Genomic DNA, 17,891 nt, shown 5'->3' with positions numbered 1-17,891 from the left:
ATAAATCTTTATTCTTGTTATTATCATTGGCAAACCACTGAACATCTTTAAGGGAAGAAATGATATTATCTGAACTGATTTAAGAAGACAACTCTGTCTTATTATTCAACTCTGTTTTATCAATTAAATTCTGTTTTATTCAATGCAGAGACTAGATTTATGTGGAAAGTAACCAGACGCAGGGAAGTTCTTGCAATATTGTCTGACAAGAGGTCACACAGGCCTCCATAAGAGAGTAGGACAGAAATGAGAAGAAATGGTAGCTATTCAGAACATTTTAAAGTACAGACTAATCCGATTTGTTGTGAATGAAGGTTAAGAGAAAGATAAAAATCAAATGAATATCAAGATTTTTGAGACTCGGTTACAGAAGTAATGGTTTATCTTAATAGAAATAAGATATAACAATGAGTTCAAATTTAACAAGCTGCATTTGAGATAGTGATGGTTAACATACATGGCAAGACAGAACTTCCCTGGTGGTCCAGTGGTTAAGACTTCACCTTCCAGTGCAGGAGGTGTGGGTTCCATCACTGGTTGAGGAGCTAAGATCCCACATGCCTCGGGGCCATAAAAACCAAAACATAAAACAGAAGCAATATTGTAACAAATTCAATAAAGACTTAAAAAAAAAGGTCCACATCAAAAGATATATATATATAAAAAACTACATGGCAAGAGGTATAAGAGATATCTAGGAATTAGTTGACTTTCAAGACTTTCTTAGGAAAGTAGTTAAGATTTTGAATGCAAATTTTAAAATTATCTGCAACTTTGATAGTGGAAAACATGAAAGAAGATGCAATTGTCCTGGGAGGGAATATGGAGCTTAAAAAAAGAGAGAGCATGGTACTCCATCTTGCAAGATTCCTACATTTGAGGACTGGATAGGAGGACATGGCAATGGAGAACTTATGGTGAGGTGCATGGTGAGAGATCTGAATGACACAGAATCAAATAAATAGTTTCACGAGAAGTTCAAAGGAAGAGAGAATTTCAAGAGAACGTAGAAAAATAGTCCTATGACACAGTTTAGGAAGGGCAGGTAAGGTTAAGAATGAGAAGAAAAGTACTGAGTTTGATCACTAGCAGGGCATTGGTGACCACTAACTCAGCATTTCAGCCGAGAGGAAGTGGCAGTGGCCAACAAAGAGTGAACAGGTAAGAAAAAGAAGAGACATCAAATATGAAGTTTATTTGTAGGGACTTCCCTGGTGGTCCAGTGGTTAAGACTCTGTGCTCCCAATGCAGGGGGCCCAGGTTTGATTCCTGGTCGGGGAACTAGATCTCGCGTGCCTGCCACAACTAAGAGCACACATGCCACGACTAAAGATTCCTGCACACGGCAGCAAAGATTCCACGTGCCGCAACTAAGACTTGGCACAGCCAAATAAATAAGAAAATATTAAAAAATAAAATAAAAAGAAAGTTTGTTTGTAGATGTCGGTAAGGGTCATGGAGGTGAAAAATGGAGATGGGACATGTAAGTAGTATGGAGGCAGGGGAAGGGGCTGCGTCAAGCAATCAGATTTCACCAACTTGTTCATTTTTTCTCTGTTCTCATGATATGTGTATTTAACGTTACACTTTTTATTTGTTACAAGTTGATGAGTTGTATTGTGATTGTTTTGAGTCAGTCTAGATTGTAAACTCAGCATTTGCATCAGCGCCTTGAATTATTATTGTTCTAGTGACTAGACCTGGTAATGTCAGTGGAATGTAAGCTCTCCGAAGTCAGGAATCTTCCCTATCTTGTTCAACACTCTATACCCAGCATGTTTGACACATAAGGGGTCAAAGGATGTTGACTGATTGACTGATTGATGTAGAAACCCTTTCTGACTCACTTGCTCTAATGTTTTACATGCATATCTACTTCCTTAATTGGATTCTAAGTATCTTAATGGCGAGAGGTGTCAGTTTTTAATTCTTTTGGTTTCCCACAGTTACTTTGAAGATATGTGATATTCTTAAATGGTTTCCAGAAGGGTGGGTGGCAATTAGATTAAATTAAAAGGTGAAAAATATCTGATAAACTGTATTATCAGACTATTTTTAAAGGCCTACTTTTTAGGCATCCAGTTAGCTCAGGTTGTCCTAGATGCTTAGTCATGGCACATACTCTAATTCAGTGTTTTGAGAATTAATGTCTAAAATTATGTGAAATAATTACTTTAAAAAGATAAAAGATTTCTGAAAATGAAGTATTTTATTAGATTTATAATATATAAATAAATCTCTCCCACCACCAACTCCTAGGAAATTCAACTAAATATTAATGATCATGACATTTCTGCCTGCAGTTTCATTAAGGTGATAGATTCATCCAAATATCATGGTTGGACATCACAACCATTAGTAAGGCACAAAGGTTAGAATACTGGGTGCAATACTTTCTCAGACCACTCCCTAAAAATGAATGCATCAGAACCATTATCAACTGACATTCTGGAAACTTCAGTCAGGTCCTTAGGGTTCCTTTTAGCATCTCTCCTTCATTCTTCCTATCCAAGTCACTTTATTCTCTTCCTCATACCTTTAACTTCTCTCCTTCATTCTTCCTATCCAAGCTACTTAATTCTCTTCTTCATGCTTTTCAAGATGGCTCTCAAATCCACGAAGGTTGCCATGATTCTTTCTGCAATGCCATTCACTATCTGTGCTCCACCCCTGTGTATCCAGCCAAAACTTTCTCCCCGTCTCATTCTTGACAAAGAATTTATACCAGATAGTGGGATTACAGAAATGGAGTTTACCATCTGAGCAGAGAATTCCCTGGATTTCCATCTTTAAGTTATGATCCCTTGTGATATCTCACCAGGTGGAGAAACTGGTCACCTTGCAACTGATACATGAGTGTCCAGGACCTATGGCTGAATGTGTGGGACTTACCAATCAATGTGCTGGCCCTTTTGTTGGGATTCTTCTGGTTTTGAATATTAGCAATCTGCAAATTCTCTATTATGAGGACATTGTAATACAATACCTTTGAGAAAGTAGTAAATACCTGTATCTTCTATAGTACAATAGATGGTGTTCACATGTAATGTATTAAAATACCATATAAACTGTAAAACACTATATGAAAATTAAGGAACATTAAAATTTGTTAAGAGTTTTACTTGAAATAATTCAAACTTGAATAGGTACTTGATTAATATGTTTTGATTACAAATATAAGCAGAGATATATGTGAGTTATTTTTTAATTGATTTAAATTTGCATCAACATACTTTCCTAATTGTTATTTATTCCTTTTAGAATAGCAACTCTGATTTTGTCCTAAATCATCTTTCCTTCTAAGGTTTTGTAATTTCAACTGAAAAAACATGTCTAGAAATCTAAGATTTCTTCTATGACCATCTAGTGACCCATGGTAGAACCATTGTTTAATAGGAATTTTGTTCCACTTACTGGGAGAGAGATAGTGCAGTGTTATATAAAATAATGGAAAATGTTCGAGATAAGGTTAAGTAGAAGGACATGGAATTAGCTGCTTCAGTAACTCCCATGTGGGTAATATCCTTAGCAAAAGTTTCTATATGTGAGTTTTGTATCATTAATGGGTCACAAAATCTATTTCTTGATGGTGACCAGTACTTCTTCTAGTGAGGAATAATAGAATAGGATAGGATGGGATGGGATGGGATGGGAAAAAATTTCAGAGTTATCTCACACATTTTTTTCTGAAAGTTTGGTTTTTAAGAGAGAGTAAGACACACACACACACACACACACAGAGAGAGAGAGAGAGACACATACAGAGAGAGAGAGAGAAAGAAAGTAGGAGAAATAGGTTCTGAAGTAAAATGTGTTTCTCAGTATCGGTCAGGGTTACACATATTTGAAAGGCTCTGATATTACAAGAACTTTCCCTGTCTCCCATTGCCCTGCCTGCATAGTGAAGGCCACTGTGTCAGGGATGGTGTGGAAAATCTTCTAGTAGAAGAGCAGATACAGTTCTGGATACTGTTCTGGATACAGTTTTAAAGACTCATACATAGAAAGAGAAATAGTAAAATTCCTATGCAAAGTGTCCATTTTACTCTTCCAGCACTTGAAAACAATTTTCTTCTTGTGCTAGATGGAGTCTATTGTTTCTAATGCACTTAAATACACATGGGGATTTTCTTTCTTTCTGCTACAGTTTTTCTAACTGCCATGTAAGTTGTTTGAGGGTAAGAACTATGTTTCTTCATTTTGTAAACCCAAGGCCAGAACCGTGACTGCTACACTGTTGACATTCAGGGTTAAGTATCCACTGAAGAAATCTCCATGCTTTAGGACATATAAATTAAAACTAGTAAAAATAATACATCAAAGGACCTCACATTTGTGGCCACCTTCCATTAGATAACAAGTGTTTTTTTATATAATGTCTCTAATTCCTAGTCTAAACCTGCCAAATATAAGATTTTATTCAATTATAAAAATGAAGAAATTGAGGTTAGGAGGTAAGTCACCAAGAGTCACCAGTTTGTATGTCAGGAAAAAGTCACCCCTGATAACTAAGTTTAAAAGGAAAAAAAAAATTAAGTAGATTTCTCAAGAAGAAGATGTGGAAACTGAGATGGGTCATATTTCCACCATAACTGAGCTCAGAGGATATTCAGGATCTCAGTTTCTCAATAAAAACAGCCTCTCTCTATTACTTAGTGTTATTAGTTTCAGAAAACACTTAAAAAAAAGGAAAACACTTTTATTCTTAATAGAGCTCATTTTATATATAAATATAAAATGGTTGTATATATTAAATTGTTGTATATGCAACAGAATAAGAACCATAGACAAATAATGAATAGTTATGTGTACTCATTGAAATATAAGGCATCTTTGGGAGTTGAGCTGAAGAATCAACAAACTAAATAAATCCTAATTCCTCATAATAGAATTTGTACAAAAATGGCCTATTTCATAATTTTTAAGGGGCTAGAATGAATTTGCATTCACTTGACCACTGCTTCACAGAAGCCTGGTACTATGAACTTAAGCAATTTAGAATTTATCATTACAGACTTGCATTCCTCTGTTTCAAAAGGCAGCAAAAAATATTCCGTGCATGACATACAAAAGAGCAAATTAAAATGTTTCATAATTTTAATTTTCTTGTTGGTACTTTTTGTGTTCCTTCTATATTAATGTGAAATCTGATTACTTAAGTTGATCTCATGATAGTTGGAAATCTCTAATTTAGTTGTTATGAGAACGTGGTAGCCACATGTGTTTAATGAGACTGCATTGTGCAATATATAAGAAAGCCTGCTCTTTGCTTGGGTCTTCTGCATGAACACTCTTGTCTTTGTGTAGAGGTGTCACAATTTACGTAAAATAGAGCCTCTCTTCAATTGCAGACAATTTTGTCCAATTCTCCACACTATTTCTTTCATGTCATCATTTCTCAATTTGTACTTCACTTGCTCAAAAAATATTCTTAGATACCCATCATGCATATGGCTATAATTTTTCAGAGTGTTTTTCAGCATTCATTTTACCTTTTACTGGCCTTTACAAAATAAATTTGAAGAAATGCAATTTGTTAATGGTATAGATTCTTAATAACAAAATGCTACATTTTTCAAGGTCTTTGAAAAAGTAATGCTCAATATTTCCTTGATGTCAAAAGCTTAGAAAATATTAATAAGGAAAATAGATACTTTATTATCTAGAAGACTGTGATGGTTCACCATCATCAGGATGTGCTCCTTTTAAATTAATTAATTAATTATCACTCCTTGCATTGGGTGATATGTTAAAAAGATAAAGTTTTAAAAGTAAAGCTGAGTTTATAATACATCACTAACTAGCTGTATGATCTTGGACAAATTGACTTCTTTGTACATTATTTAAAAACAAAACAAAAACAAACAGACAAACAAACAAAAAAACTGAACTCATTGTCTTGTTTTATGGATTATAAGAGTATATTGTTATAACATATATTATTAAAAATGGAAGCCCTCAAAATTTAGACTACTGCTTTTAAAAGTAACATAAAAGTGGATGAATTAATGACTGTAATTGTGATAACTAATTTTTATTTTTGTCTACAATGAAAATTTTTAAATGTTGTGATCTTTTTTTCAGCCAGCAATAAAAGCCTAACAATATAATTTGGTATTAATGGAGCGACATTGTTCAAAACGTCCTTACACACAAGCATGTTTGAAATTGTCATTAATAAGAAATATGTGCTGCTTCTGAGATGGAACATTCAGCTCCTTTGAGAGGATTGCTCTGTCTCCAAAATTTTCTACTGTTCATCAGGAAACATGACCTGTCTGCAACATAATAAGATACATGTCAGAAACATCAGGAAATAACAGAGATTTTTGTCAATCAAGACAACTTCTGAGGGACAGAAGATATCAAGGTAGTTTTCTACATTTAATAAATAATTTATAACTAAAGTGCTGTGCTCCCTTAAAAGAAGAGTGACTCAATTGTTAGCATTTTATTAAATGATACTCTGAAGGTAACAAATTATGAAGAAGATATAGTTCTTGTCTTGGGGCTTCCTTTCAGGCAAGTGGGCAAGAGTTGGAAAAAAAGGATATAACCCTCTAACTACAAAATATTTCTAATACCTTTCTGGCCAGAATGATTCCAAATGATAAAACATGAAAAAAAAAAGTGAATTGCAAATATATTGCAAAAAATCTATTGACTAAAATAATCAAATGAAAGTTCTCATTTAAAAATCTGCCCCCCAAAATGCACATTAAATTGAGATGACAGAATGAAATTCTAAAATTATTACTCAGAAATTTCTATTGATCTCCAGTTTCTTATATAATATAATCTAAATTTGTAACTATGATACCCATGGCCAAATAACCTTTCTACTTCAAGCTGAAGCTTCTTTTCCACACACAAAGGCAAGGGAGTATCCTCATAGATACTCTTTGCCTATTTCACTTGTCCTATTTCCTGTGACTTTAATCTGCCTGTTCAAATGTATTATCTTCTAAGTCCTACCTTGAGCTTTACTTTTTCTGGGAAATGTCTTCCAATCTTCATGTCTTGTCTTGTGAGATTAAATCAGTCTAACTAAAATTATAGTTAGTTTACAGTATTGTTGATAGCTGTGTGTCAGTTTCATTACATTATTACCTAAACTTGTATTCTCCAGGACCTAGCATAAACCCTGGCATATAGCAGGAACAAATAACTGTTTGTTTAAATAAACTTGTTTTCTTGTATTTGAAATATTAATCTCTTTGAGTAGATGAAATATTTAGCATGAAATATTTGGTAGATACAACTGAAGAAGTTCATAGTAAAGTACCCATATGATGAATTGAATTGAAATGTTGAGATACTTAGAGAGTAAAACTTGTGATGTCAGCTTCAAAGCCTCAAATTGAAGAAATGTAGTTTATGATCAACTCCATCACTGCTGGCACATACTAAAAGAGTTGAAGTCTTTTTTGTGGAGTACACAGAATGAGTCAGATAAATTGAAGAAAGCTCTCAGAATGTCCAAGAGATATTGCAGCAGAGTCTATAAACCAGAAATTGGCCTCAATTGGTCTTGACTATTTGAAACAGAGTGAGAAGATAACTAAGTCTTACTATTACTTTTTGGTCTGGGATGATCAGAATAGGTGTGATCCCAACAGACAACTTAGACATTCTAGAGCTGAGAAGCTTGTCACAAACATACCATTTTCTTTTCTCTAATTGCATTTGAACAGATCATTATAATTGTGATAGTTGTAAACATAATCACAACTACTATATTTATGTGCAACAGTGGAATAATATTTGCCAAGTAAGTATTCAACATTATTTTAGATTTATGAAGTATAAATATATTTATTGGGTAGTCATCATTCATAACACCTCATTAATCCATGGAATAAAGTACTATTGCATTTTTACTGTTCTAGCCCTATCCCAAACATCTCATTCTCAGAATACCCATCTAAATCAGTGGTTCTAAACAAAGGACAATTTCACTTCCAGGGGACATTTGGTAATATCTGAAGACATACTTGTTTGTCACAACCGGGGTGAAGAGGGGATGGTAGTGGGAAGAGACCAGGGATGCTATTAAACATCATACAATGCACAGAACAGCCCTATCCTAACAAAATAGTATCCATCCTAAATGTTGATAGTGCCAAAAGTTATGGAAACTGTGAAGAGAATGAATACATGTATAAAGTACAGGAAACAAAGCAGGAAAGTAGAAAATGATAAAAGAAGGGCATGACAAACAATGGAGGCATGAAAGAAGTTAATGAAGCAAATATGAGAAATATGATGACAGAAATAGCATAAGTTGAGCAAATAGATTAAAAATGATCTTGGAAATAAATTCTCTGAACATTGCCCTCTGCCCTAATAAGTCTCTTGTGCACAGCTGGGTCATAGTTGTGTTCTTAGCAGAACCACACTAAAGAGGCCAGAGGGCTCATTAGCAGAAAAGAAATAATTTTTGTGAACAAATATAGACATTTTATTGAGACTTAGTTATTCTAGTGAGTGATCATGAAATTGTGCTAGAAATCTCTCTTACAAATTAGACATAAGAATCTGAAAAATTGATTATTAAAAAGTATGAAAATAATTTTGTAAACTGAGAGGAAGAAAAATTGATTATTAAATCAATTGATTGATTATTAAATTGATTGATTATTAAAAATTGATTATTAAAAAGTATGAAAAATTGATTATTAAAAAGTATGAAAATAATTTTGTAAACTGAGAGGAAGATTGCTTATAAGTAAAATTTTGATTTACTCTCACTTTCAGTCTTGTGCAGTAATTTAAACTATATTTTTTTATGAAACAGAAACTGTGAGCCCAGATTTTCTTGGAAACAGAGACTTTGACGGTTAATTTTATGTGTCAGTTTGGCTAGGCTATGGTGCCCAGTTGTTTGGTCAAATACTAGTCTTGCTCTTGTAAAGGCATTTTCCAGATGAATTTGTCATTTATAATCCATTGACTTTAAGGTGATTGCTCTCACTAATGTGGGCAGGCTCATTCAACCAATTAAGACCTTCAGAGAAGAAGACATTCTGCCCATCGAAAGCATGCTGCCAGACTCTGCTTGCATGAGTAGTGTAGCAAGTGTGTGTGTGTGTTTCCTTTAGGCTAAGAGGGTTGGCTCCACAACAAGTGGATCCTAGCAAAGGAAAGCTGGGTAGGTGCAGCACTGGTGGTGGGCAGGAACTGAGGGTGAGGACCTACAGAGAAGTTATGGAAGTGTGTGTGCTGTCAGGGTAACGGTTCAGTGCAGAGGGTCCCATGGAGTGGGGCGGGTGGTAAGACGGTGGTTTCTGGAAAACATACCACCAGAAAAGAGCTAGTATTCAGACATGAGTGATAAGTGAGGATATTCAACAGCAAAGACAGAACCATAGGGAACACTTAGCACTGGCTAAGTGGAAAGACTTTTGATGTCCCTTTTGAACATCTCGGAATATCACCAGACAATCTGTTAACTAAGCAAAATGAAGTGTATTCAAACTTCCTGCAGAAAAGGGAACACCGTTGCATGGAGGCATTTGGCTGCGTCTCTATAGACAGACATTAGAAGTGAGATCTTGGGCTCAGATGGTTTCAAGGCACAGAATTGATCAGCACTGGGCAAATTTATTAGTTGATAGTTTAGAATTGATGGGCATGGCAAAGAGGGGGTACCAACACGAGTCTCTTGAAAAGTTAACTGTTGCTTAATTAGAGAGCTATTTTTCAGGTCTGCAGACTGTTGTATTCATACTACAGGAGTTTCCTGAAGCATACAGTGAAATGATTTATTGGTTTAGTCTCATCTTTTCCCAGGAAAAGTTTCCTGAATCAACTAGCTCATGCCGACACAGTTGGTCTAAAGCAGATTGAGACAGATGGTCTCAGCTGTCATTTCCTTTCCTCCCATCCTTTCTTTTTGGCTTGAAGAGGAGAAGCCAGGAGGAGCACATTAATGGAAGACAAGGGAGATCAAAGCAGGTAAATAAAATGATTGGGCCCCTCCAAGTCACAGGCGGCCTACGTAATCACATGACAGGCTTGAACTCAAGATAAAGGGAGGAGGCTTTAATATGGCTGTAAGACTGGTTCTTAATTTATACTGGAGTAAACTTAACTACTAATATGGAATAAAATGTTTCTTAATATCTTAATGTGATCATAGATCTGCACAAGGTATTATTCAGAAATTCAGGGAAGTTAGAGTATGCAGGTCAAGAGTGAAGTTCCATAGCAGGAGAAAAATGAAGCACTTTCCTAATGATGCACTACTGGGTCTAATCTGTTTAATACATCACTTGCATTTAAAATCAAAGATGGCCATCCAATAATTCTGAATTGTTTCTCACATTCAGTTGTAAGGTTTGACTTTCACTCAGTGAGTCCCATATAGGGTCTAATATAGGAATTAATTTTTTTGATTGATGAAAGTAAAATAAAGTATATTGAACTTAATTCATGGAAAAGTCTTTTTTTCAGTTATTATTATACTATTTGTCATTATTTCGGCTTATTTGAAATCAGAATAAATTTCATGAACATGGAAACTATGAAAATGTAGCTCTCAGAACTTCCCTGGTGGCACAGTGGTTAAGAATCTGCCCGCCAATGCAGGAGACATGGGTTCGAGCCCTGGTCCAGGAAGATCCCAAATGCTGTGGAGCAATTAAGCCCATGCACCACAACTACTGAGCCCACGTACCACAACTACTGAAGTCTGTGCACCTAGAGCCTGTGCTCTGCAGTAAGAGAAGCCACTGCAATGAGAAGCCTGTGCACCACAACGAAGAGCAGTCGCCGCTCGCTGCAACTAGAGAAAGCCCGCGGGCAGCAGCAAAGACCCAACACAGCCAAAAATAAATAAATTAAAAAAAAAATGTAGCTCTCATATCTCCCACTTCAGGGAGCATAACTGACTTACAGTCCCAGCTGCCAGTCTCTGAATCTACCCCCACGTTTATGCCAAGGTCATGCTGTGCCCTGTTCTTGGCCAGTGACTGAGCTTGGCAGGGATACTCAGGCAGGCCCATCTCTGTGACTTGCGGGTGACTTACCAAAACTTTCTTGGAACTGCCTGAAGAAGATTATTCTAATACAAACTTCCTTCCTTCCTTCCCTCTTTCCTTCACTGAGTTCAGACCTGCATTGTTGTCTGCTGGATCTCCCAGAATTCTCCAGCTACCTCCCCATTTTCACTGACAGGTATTTTCCCCAATAAATATCTGTCATGTCAAATCCTAGAGAGCAGCTATTTCTCAAAGGACCACAACTAACACATTAGAACAGCAAGATTTATATTTTTATATGAACTGGTAATTTACACTTACTATTGTCAATAATGAGTTTTGTGTGATATTCTCACCATTCTTTGAAGTTTCTGTTCTTTGTGTTCCCTTTGAAACACGTTTTTATCACCATTTTGCACTTGCTACATGGCAGTGAGTTAAAATAGTGTGTGTGTGAATTCCGTGAAGGCAGGGAATTTATGTCTTCATTCAGCATAAATGCCTGGTCTAGCACCAGAACACAATAAATATTTTTCAACGAATGCCTACCTAAAAACAAAATTTTCTAAAGCAATTAGGTGAACAAATGCACCCATTGAGGAATATAAACCTGTTAAGACATAAGATATGCCATATATTTAGATTCTCTAAACTTCCTCTTTTCTACCCAGCAAAATATTAATGAAACATACGAAACAAAGAAAACAACAACAACAAGATGTTTAGCTAATGAAGACAGTTGAAGATACTGGATGCATTCACTAAATGTACCATATGGATAAAAAAATGGAATGCCATAATTCATGCTAGAGAAATAAGTTTATTTTAAATGCCATATCTATTTGAAGTACACTTAAGTGAAAGAGTCTCAGGAGGAAAATAAGAATCTTATTAAGATAGTAACAGAAATGATTCAGAACATTGGTATAGGAATGAAAATTCAAGATATATCTCACATGCCTGATTTAGAAAAGGTTACAGGCCAAGGTTACTTTGTTACTTCTGGGAGGACTGTGATAGCAAGTCCTAGTGTTGAAGATGGTCAGTAGTCAAAGATGTTGGAGAGGCTGAGTGTTAAAGTTTCATAAAGTGCAGATATAACCATGAGGTAACGGGAGACATTCAGTAAATTTATGCAAAAAAGCGAGAGCTAAAGGCTGGTTGGTAACAAGATGACTGGCAATTCCTGGAAGAAAAGTAAGCTGGGCAGCAGAAGCTGGATCCACACCCCAGAGACTGGAAGCCAGTATTTCCATAACCAAAAGATCCAAGGCCAGTATTTCCAAAACCTAGAGATCCAGTGTAATTTGTTTGGCAGGGACTGTGGAAGATGATATTTTTTTGGATGGAAGTAGGATTTCTGGTAGGATCTGGTCACAGCCCAGGGTGTCTGGAAGCTGGTGGGCTTAAAGAAGTTCTCATGACAACCACCGTGGAGAGAGGAGCCCGGCTGGAAAGTGTTGGGGTGGGGGTAGATTATATTGATGGGGTAGAAAGAATCATAGGTGGAAACTGGGTACCCCAGGTAACCTCCGAGGGAGAGGGAGGAGAAGTTTCCGGAGCTGCAGTTGAAAGGCATGTTGTCAGGAATTCTAAGTTCAACTGAGTTGCAGAGGGAAGTTTGTGAGTGTGAACATTACCTTCTATAGTGGACAGTTATATACTGTACTCTAGCAATGGGTGTAATAGCATGTGCCCATTTTAATAAGAACGCTTAATTAGGTTCTAGTCCAAATGAAATACATTAACCTTCAAAGACCTTTTTTTATGAATGTGGACTTTTAAATGAAAGAATTGCATTCGTTTTTTAAAGTAATTGTTCATGAAGCAAAAATGTTACTGTACTATAATTGTACCTATAAGATTGGTATTTTATTCATCCTATCCTTAAAGATATTGTATTGAATGGGTAACACAGTGAGAATTTTGTTGTGTTTAAGGCTCTAAAAAATACTTTGTATTCTGGAGGGGACATTTATTTAGTTCAAAGTTTAGCAACCAGATTGAGAAAAAGAAACCCTCAGTATCTGCTCCATCTCCCAAATTTTGTGTACCTTATAGAAGAAATAACCTACTTACAATCCTCAATTGGTACAAACATTAGATGAGTGTTTAAACACATTTACATTCTAGTTTTCTTATAGCACAGGTACCCAAGCTGCTCTTGTGTGCATGAGTTTTTGATTTAAAAGTAAGGGTTCAGTATTTGCAGGAGTGCTTTGAAGATTACATTATAAAAATACTTAAGTCAAGAAATTTTTGTTCTGAAGTTGATTTGCTTCTTGAAAGAACTCATCAATAAATTTAATTCTCAAAAAAATCTCTATCCCCATAAAGTTTAAGTAACTTTTGGTGGTGTTGATGTTACTGAGAAGTAAATGATAAGCAGTATACATTAAAAATGGGCTTTTATTCCCTTAGTTTTCACTCATAGAGTGGGATTTTTATTACAGAAGGTAAGTAAAATCAAGAAATTAGGAAAGTGTCTACCCCGGGTAAACTTCACCGAAAGATCAAGTTAGAAAAATTCATAGTTACAAATGATCTTTATAAATTGAACTGAGAGTGGAGGTTATCAAAATGTATGATAATGTAAAAAAGAGAATGAATCCTTTTGGGACCTCTGATGTGGTAAATATATCAAATGACATATATATATTCTGCCTAGAGGACTAGTATAAGTATTTTTCTAGACTCATAAAGTTCATCATCGCTAACTGTAAATAGAGTAGTGCCTGGTACAGGGGATGGCTTAAGATAACCTGTGGGTATAGGCAAATCTCTTAAGACATCTATCCTCAAAAATTGATGTATTGTCCAATGGAAATGAGCTGATACTCATTCTATGAAGACTTGAAATTACTAAGTGGAAGTTTTGAGGAAAGATTCACCTAAAAATCTAAAACAAGGTACTTTTGCAGGTAAGTGAGATTTCCATCTTGGGGGCACTTATTAGATATTCACCTAAAGAGGTATTGTAAATGGGATTCCAACATGGTAGAGTACTGAAGGTAATTGCAAAACTCCCTTCCAAACTGTAGATTTTATGAGTCTGAACATTTTGAGTAGACAAATTGGTCTTCAATCATGTTGCGTATACTAGGTAACATAATTCGTGCTCCATTACTGTAATAAACAATTCTTATTTATTAGGCTTCTTAATTATGAATAGAAAAAAAATTCTAGTAGATTCCAAACCTTCCTGTTTTATTTGTTAATAAATTATTGAACATCAAAACATCCATATAAATATTTAACTCAGCTAAATTGAATTTGCTTGCTTCAATGTCATCCACTCTTATATAAGTTATTTCTGTGGAAGAATATTCTATGAGATCAGATATTAAGTAATTTTGAACACCCTTTTCTCAACAAAATGGAGGTTTGTGTACCCAAGCACTTTTGTTCAAAAGTATAAGGGAAATGTTTTTCTATGAAATGAACAAATCAAACAGCACAGAAGCCACAGAAAGATAAACCTTCTTAATCTCTCCTCTTCTTCAAGGTTGTCAGTCTTCATTAGCCTACTACACAGAGGTGGAATACAAGTCATAGAACAATAACAACAAAAAAAAAATGACGATTATTTTAGAAATTTTCTAATACTTGTCAGAAACACCTGAAAACAATTTAAGTCAAAGTGATATATGTCACTTTCTGAGGCAAAGGAAAAATCTGCTTAAGATGACTCCTTTGCTCCAAAAGTTCAAGGCAATTACCTTATAAACTTTCTATAGAACAGGGGCATTTTTCAGATTCTGGGGAATCCTTTTAGTGGTAAACATTGCCTCTGATTAGAGAGAGAAATACTAGGCATTTTTGCCACATTTCTAATGTTTGTTTTTTCCAGCATCTTAGATAAATAACCTCTAACATTCCAAACTAATATAAAGAAATTTATATTTAATACTTAACTCATTCTACAGTAAAGACACACACAGAAGACAGAAAAACTAAGACTGACTCATTAGTTTGCATACAATTTTAAGCAGGGACATCAGAAATAAGGGAATCTCTCAGTTAATATTTCACTAAAGCCATTAAAATCAAGATCAAATGTAAAAAAATAATCCTCATACATCTGCATGTTACCATTGCTGCTTCCTGATGGCACTGTCCATTAGGTAAACTTTCCACTTCCTGGTAACAGTCAATGTATGTTTTTGCTTTTGAAAAAATGACTTTGAGTAGATCAGTTAGCAACTTTGTTATCCAGATGGCAACGATTTTGAGACAGACTTTGAAAGGGGTATCAATTATTTTTAATTAAGCCCGCTTCCCTCAGCCCAGACACTACATCTAAAGTTTTCTGAGTGATCTGCTCAGTGACCTTTGGTAGAGAAGGATGACTAAGAGCTTTGAAAATTCAATACTATTACCTGATTCCAATTACCTGAATTCCAAGGCACAAACATGACTGCACTTTCCAGTTGTAAAAACACAAATACTACATATGTATAACTATGCTGATCTTTTCCAATTCATTTAAAAAGAGGAAGGTGACTTGTTTTTATAAACCATGTGGATGACACAGTCAATGATAAGATTATATAAATGCCCCTGTCGAAAAAGCGACATTCAAACTTAGAGTATTCCCATTGTAAGTTACATGTCCTGTCAACATGTCCTACTACCGCTGCTCTGGAAACTTCTCCCGCTCCCTTGGGGACCACCTGCGCTACTCAGGCTTCTCCTGTGGCTCTTCTTACCCCAGAGACCTGGTCTAAAGCACTGATCGCTGCTCTCCCAGTTCCTACCGTCTGCACTCCTCTCTCTACACTGGCTGTCAGGAGACTTGTTGTGATCCCATCAGGTGCTAGACATTCCATATTGTTTCCGGTCCCTGCCAGACGTCCTGCCGGAGGACCTCCATGTTCTTCATTCCCTGCCAGATGACTTACTCTGTGTCTCTGGGCCTCTGGGCTTTGGCTCCAAGTAACTTTCAATCTTTTGATTGTGGCATCCCATCTCTGGGCTTTGGATCCAGTGGTTTCCAATCAGCGGTTTGTGGTCCCAGTGCTTTCTCATCCCTAAGTTGTAGATCCAGCTTTTACCTTCTGACCTACCTCTCTTCTAGGAGCTGCCAGTCTCTTTCTTTCTAACCAACCTGTGGACCTGGCTTCTACTAATATTATGCGTGAACACAATATCTACTACATCTAGAAATTTAATGCAATACCTGCTATATCAATATCTATACTATTTATTGACCTTTTGTCCTACATTTAGCTTATAAATTTGACTTCTACTGTTACCTACTATGGCTTAGGGATAATTTGAATACCACTAATTGGTATTACTAGTAGAAAAAAATGTTGTAAGTTTAAATAAAAATATGGTAGGGCTTCCCTGGTGGCGCAGTTGTTGAGAGTCTGCCTGCCAATGCAGGGGACACAGGTTCGTGCCCCGGTCCAGGAAGATCCCACATCCCGCAGAGCGGCTGGGCCTGTGAACCATGGCTGATGAGCCTGCGCGTCCAGAGCCTGTGTTCCACAACGGGAGAGGCCACAACAGTGAGAGGACCGTATACCGAAAAAAAAAAAATGTGGTATATGACATCCGCATATTGGCTTTAACATTATTTGTTTACTTTTTGTCTTCAAAACTACTTCTAAATATCTGGTTGAATATTTCTGTATCTTGTATTCATCATTTAAAAAATCTTTACTTTAAAATGTAAAATTGCCCAGTGTCCTTTAGGTTTGGAAGAAATTATTTCATCTTTTATGTTTACTCCATCTGTTAATACCTTCATATGATAAAACCTGAAAATACATTTTTAAGACTACAAACAAATAACTGTGACCTTTGGTTTTGTCGTGGGTTAGAAATGAATATTTTTATATAAAATAGTTACAAATTGTAAGGAATATTAAATTGACTACATCATATAATTCTGGAAGGAAAGTTAATCATAAATACATTCTAAAATATTTGAGAAATTGAAATGGGGATATTCAGTAAGAACTTAGATTTTAGTGAGTTAGATTTGGTGAGAATTCCAGTTCTCCCAGCTTTACAGGCATATAAGAAATCAAATGAAATTTCTAATTGATTTATAAATGAAACATCTAACACATTCCAGCACTTATTAGCAAGTAAGCCCAACATTTTCCATACAATCTGTTATACAAGTTTGATGGAGTCCCAATTGCTACTACTTTTTTAGTTCTGTTGATAACATTTGTTTGGAAAAAAACAAACAAAAAGAAAATGAAATTCAAAAACAATGCAAATATTCTCTTGTTACAACATTCAACTAAATGTTTAAGGAGCTGATCACTCCTGAATCAGCAGTTATGCTCCAAACTTTTATCCATTATGTCAAGGACAACATTACTGAAAGATACAGATGACCTAGATTCTCACCCACTGGGTAACCATATGTCTTGGTTTATTCCATTTGTCTCAGCATCCAGTCCCATTTGGTAATTGTCTTAGATTTTTCACTTTTTATTTATAATGAATAATTGAGTTAACATAAGTGATGATCAGTTTAGGAAACCACTTTGCTTTTCCTATGGTTTCATCTAGTGGAGTATGGCATACATGTATAGTGTACAGAGTTTTCACTTTAACCAGTGTTAAATCTGAAAGAAGACAAGCCATATCCTATCCTTTCTTTGGTCATCCTGCCTGAACAAAATGTAACTACTCCTTTTATTGCAGAGGGACCATGGAAAACAAATTACACTCAGATACAAGCGGTAGGACAGCTCACATGTTCAAATCTTGCTGGAGGGTCATTTGTCATTCTAACCTAGCCAGTACTGCTACGGCTCTTTCCACAGCCTGCAAGACGCAATAATACACCCCAAACTACCAGTTGGTGGAGGTAATGGGGAATTTAGAATTACTGATTAGGTGTACATAAAATATGGGCCTAAAATTGAGGGTGGCACACAGCAT

At 35.7% G+C, this 17,891-nt stretch overlaps 2 protein-coding genes across 2 annotated transcripts; one reads left to right on the top strand and one right to left on the bottom strand.

Annotated features, from left to right (window-relative positions):
- Positions 1 to 12,113: 12,113 nt before the first annotated feature.
- Positions 12,114 to 12,561, bottom strand: KRTAP15-1 (keratin associated protein 15-1; the record flags this gene model as incomplete). Its single annotated transcript, XM_079921457.1, is given in 2 exon segments — positions 12,114 to 12,323; positions 12,325 to 12,561. Coding segments are annotated over 2 exon segments (447 nt in total).
- Positions 12,562 to 15,336: 2,775 nt separating this feature from the next.
- Positions 15,337 to 16,353, top strand: LOC307187319 (keratin-associated protein 14-like). Its single transcript, XM_079923188.1, is given in 3 exon segments — positions 15,337 to 15,706; positions 15,710 to 15,799; positions 15,803 to 16,353. Coding segments are annotated over 3 exon segments (474 nt in total). The 5' UTR covers positions 15,337 to 15,604; the 3' UTR covers positions 16,085 to 16,353.
- The last annotated feature ends 1,538 nt before the right edge of the window (positions 16,354 to 17,891 follow it).

Source organism: Stenella coeruleoalba (assembly GCF_951394435.1).
Source record: "Stenella coeruleoalba genome assembly, chromosome: 5".
Taxonomy (NCBI): Eukaryota; Metazoa; Chordata; class Mammalia; order Artiodactyla; family Delphinidae; genus Stenella; species Stenella coeruleoalba.
The sequence above is the reverse complement of the archived record's forward strand: the minus strand, read 5'-3'. Positions and strand labels throughout refer to the sequence as shown.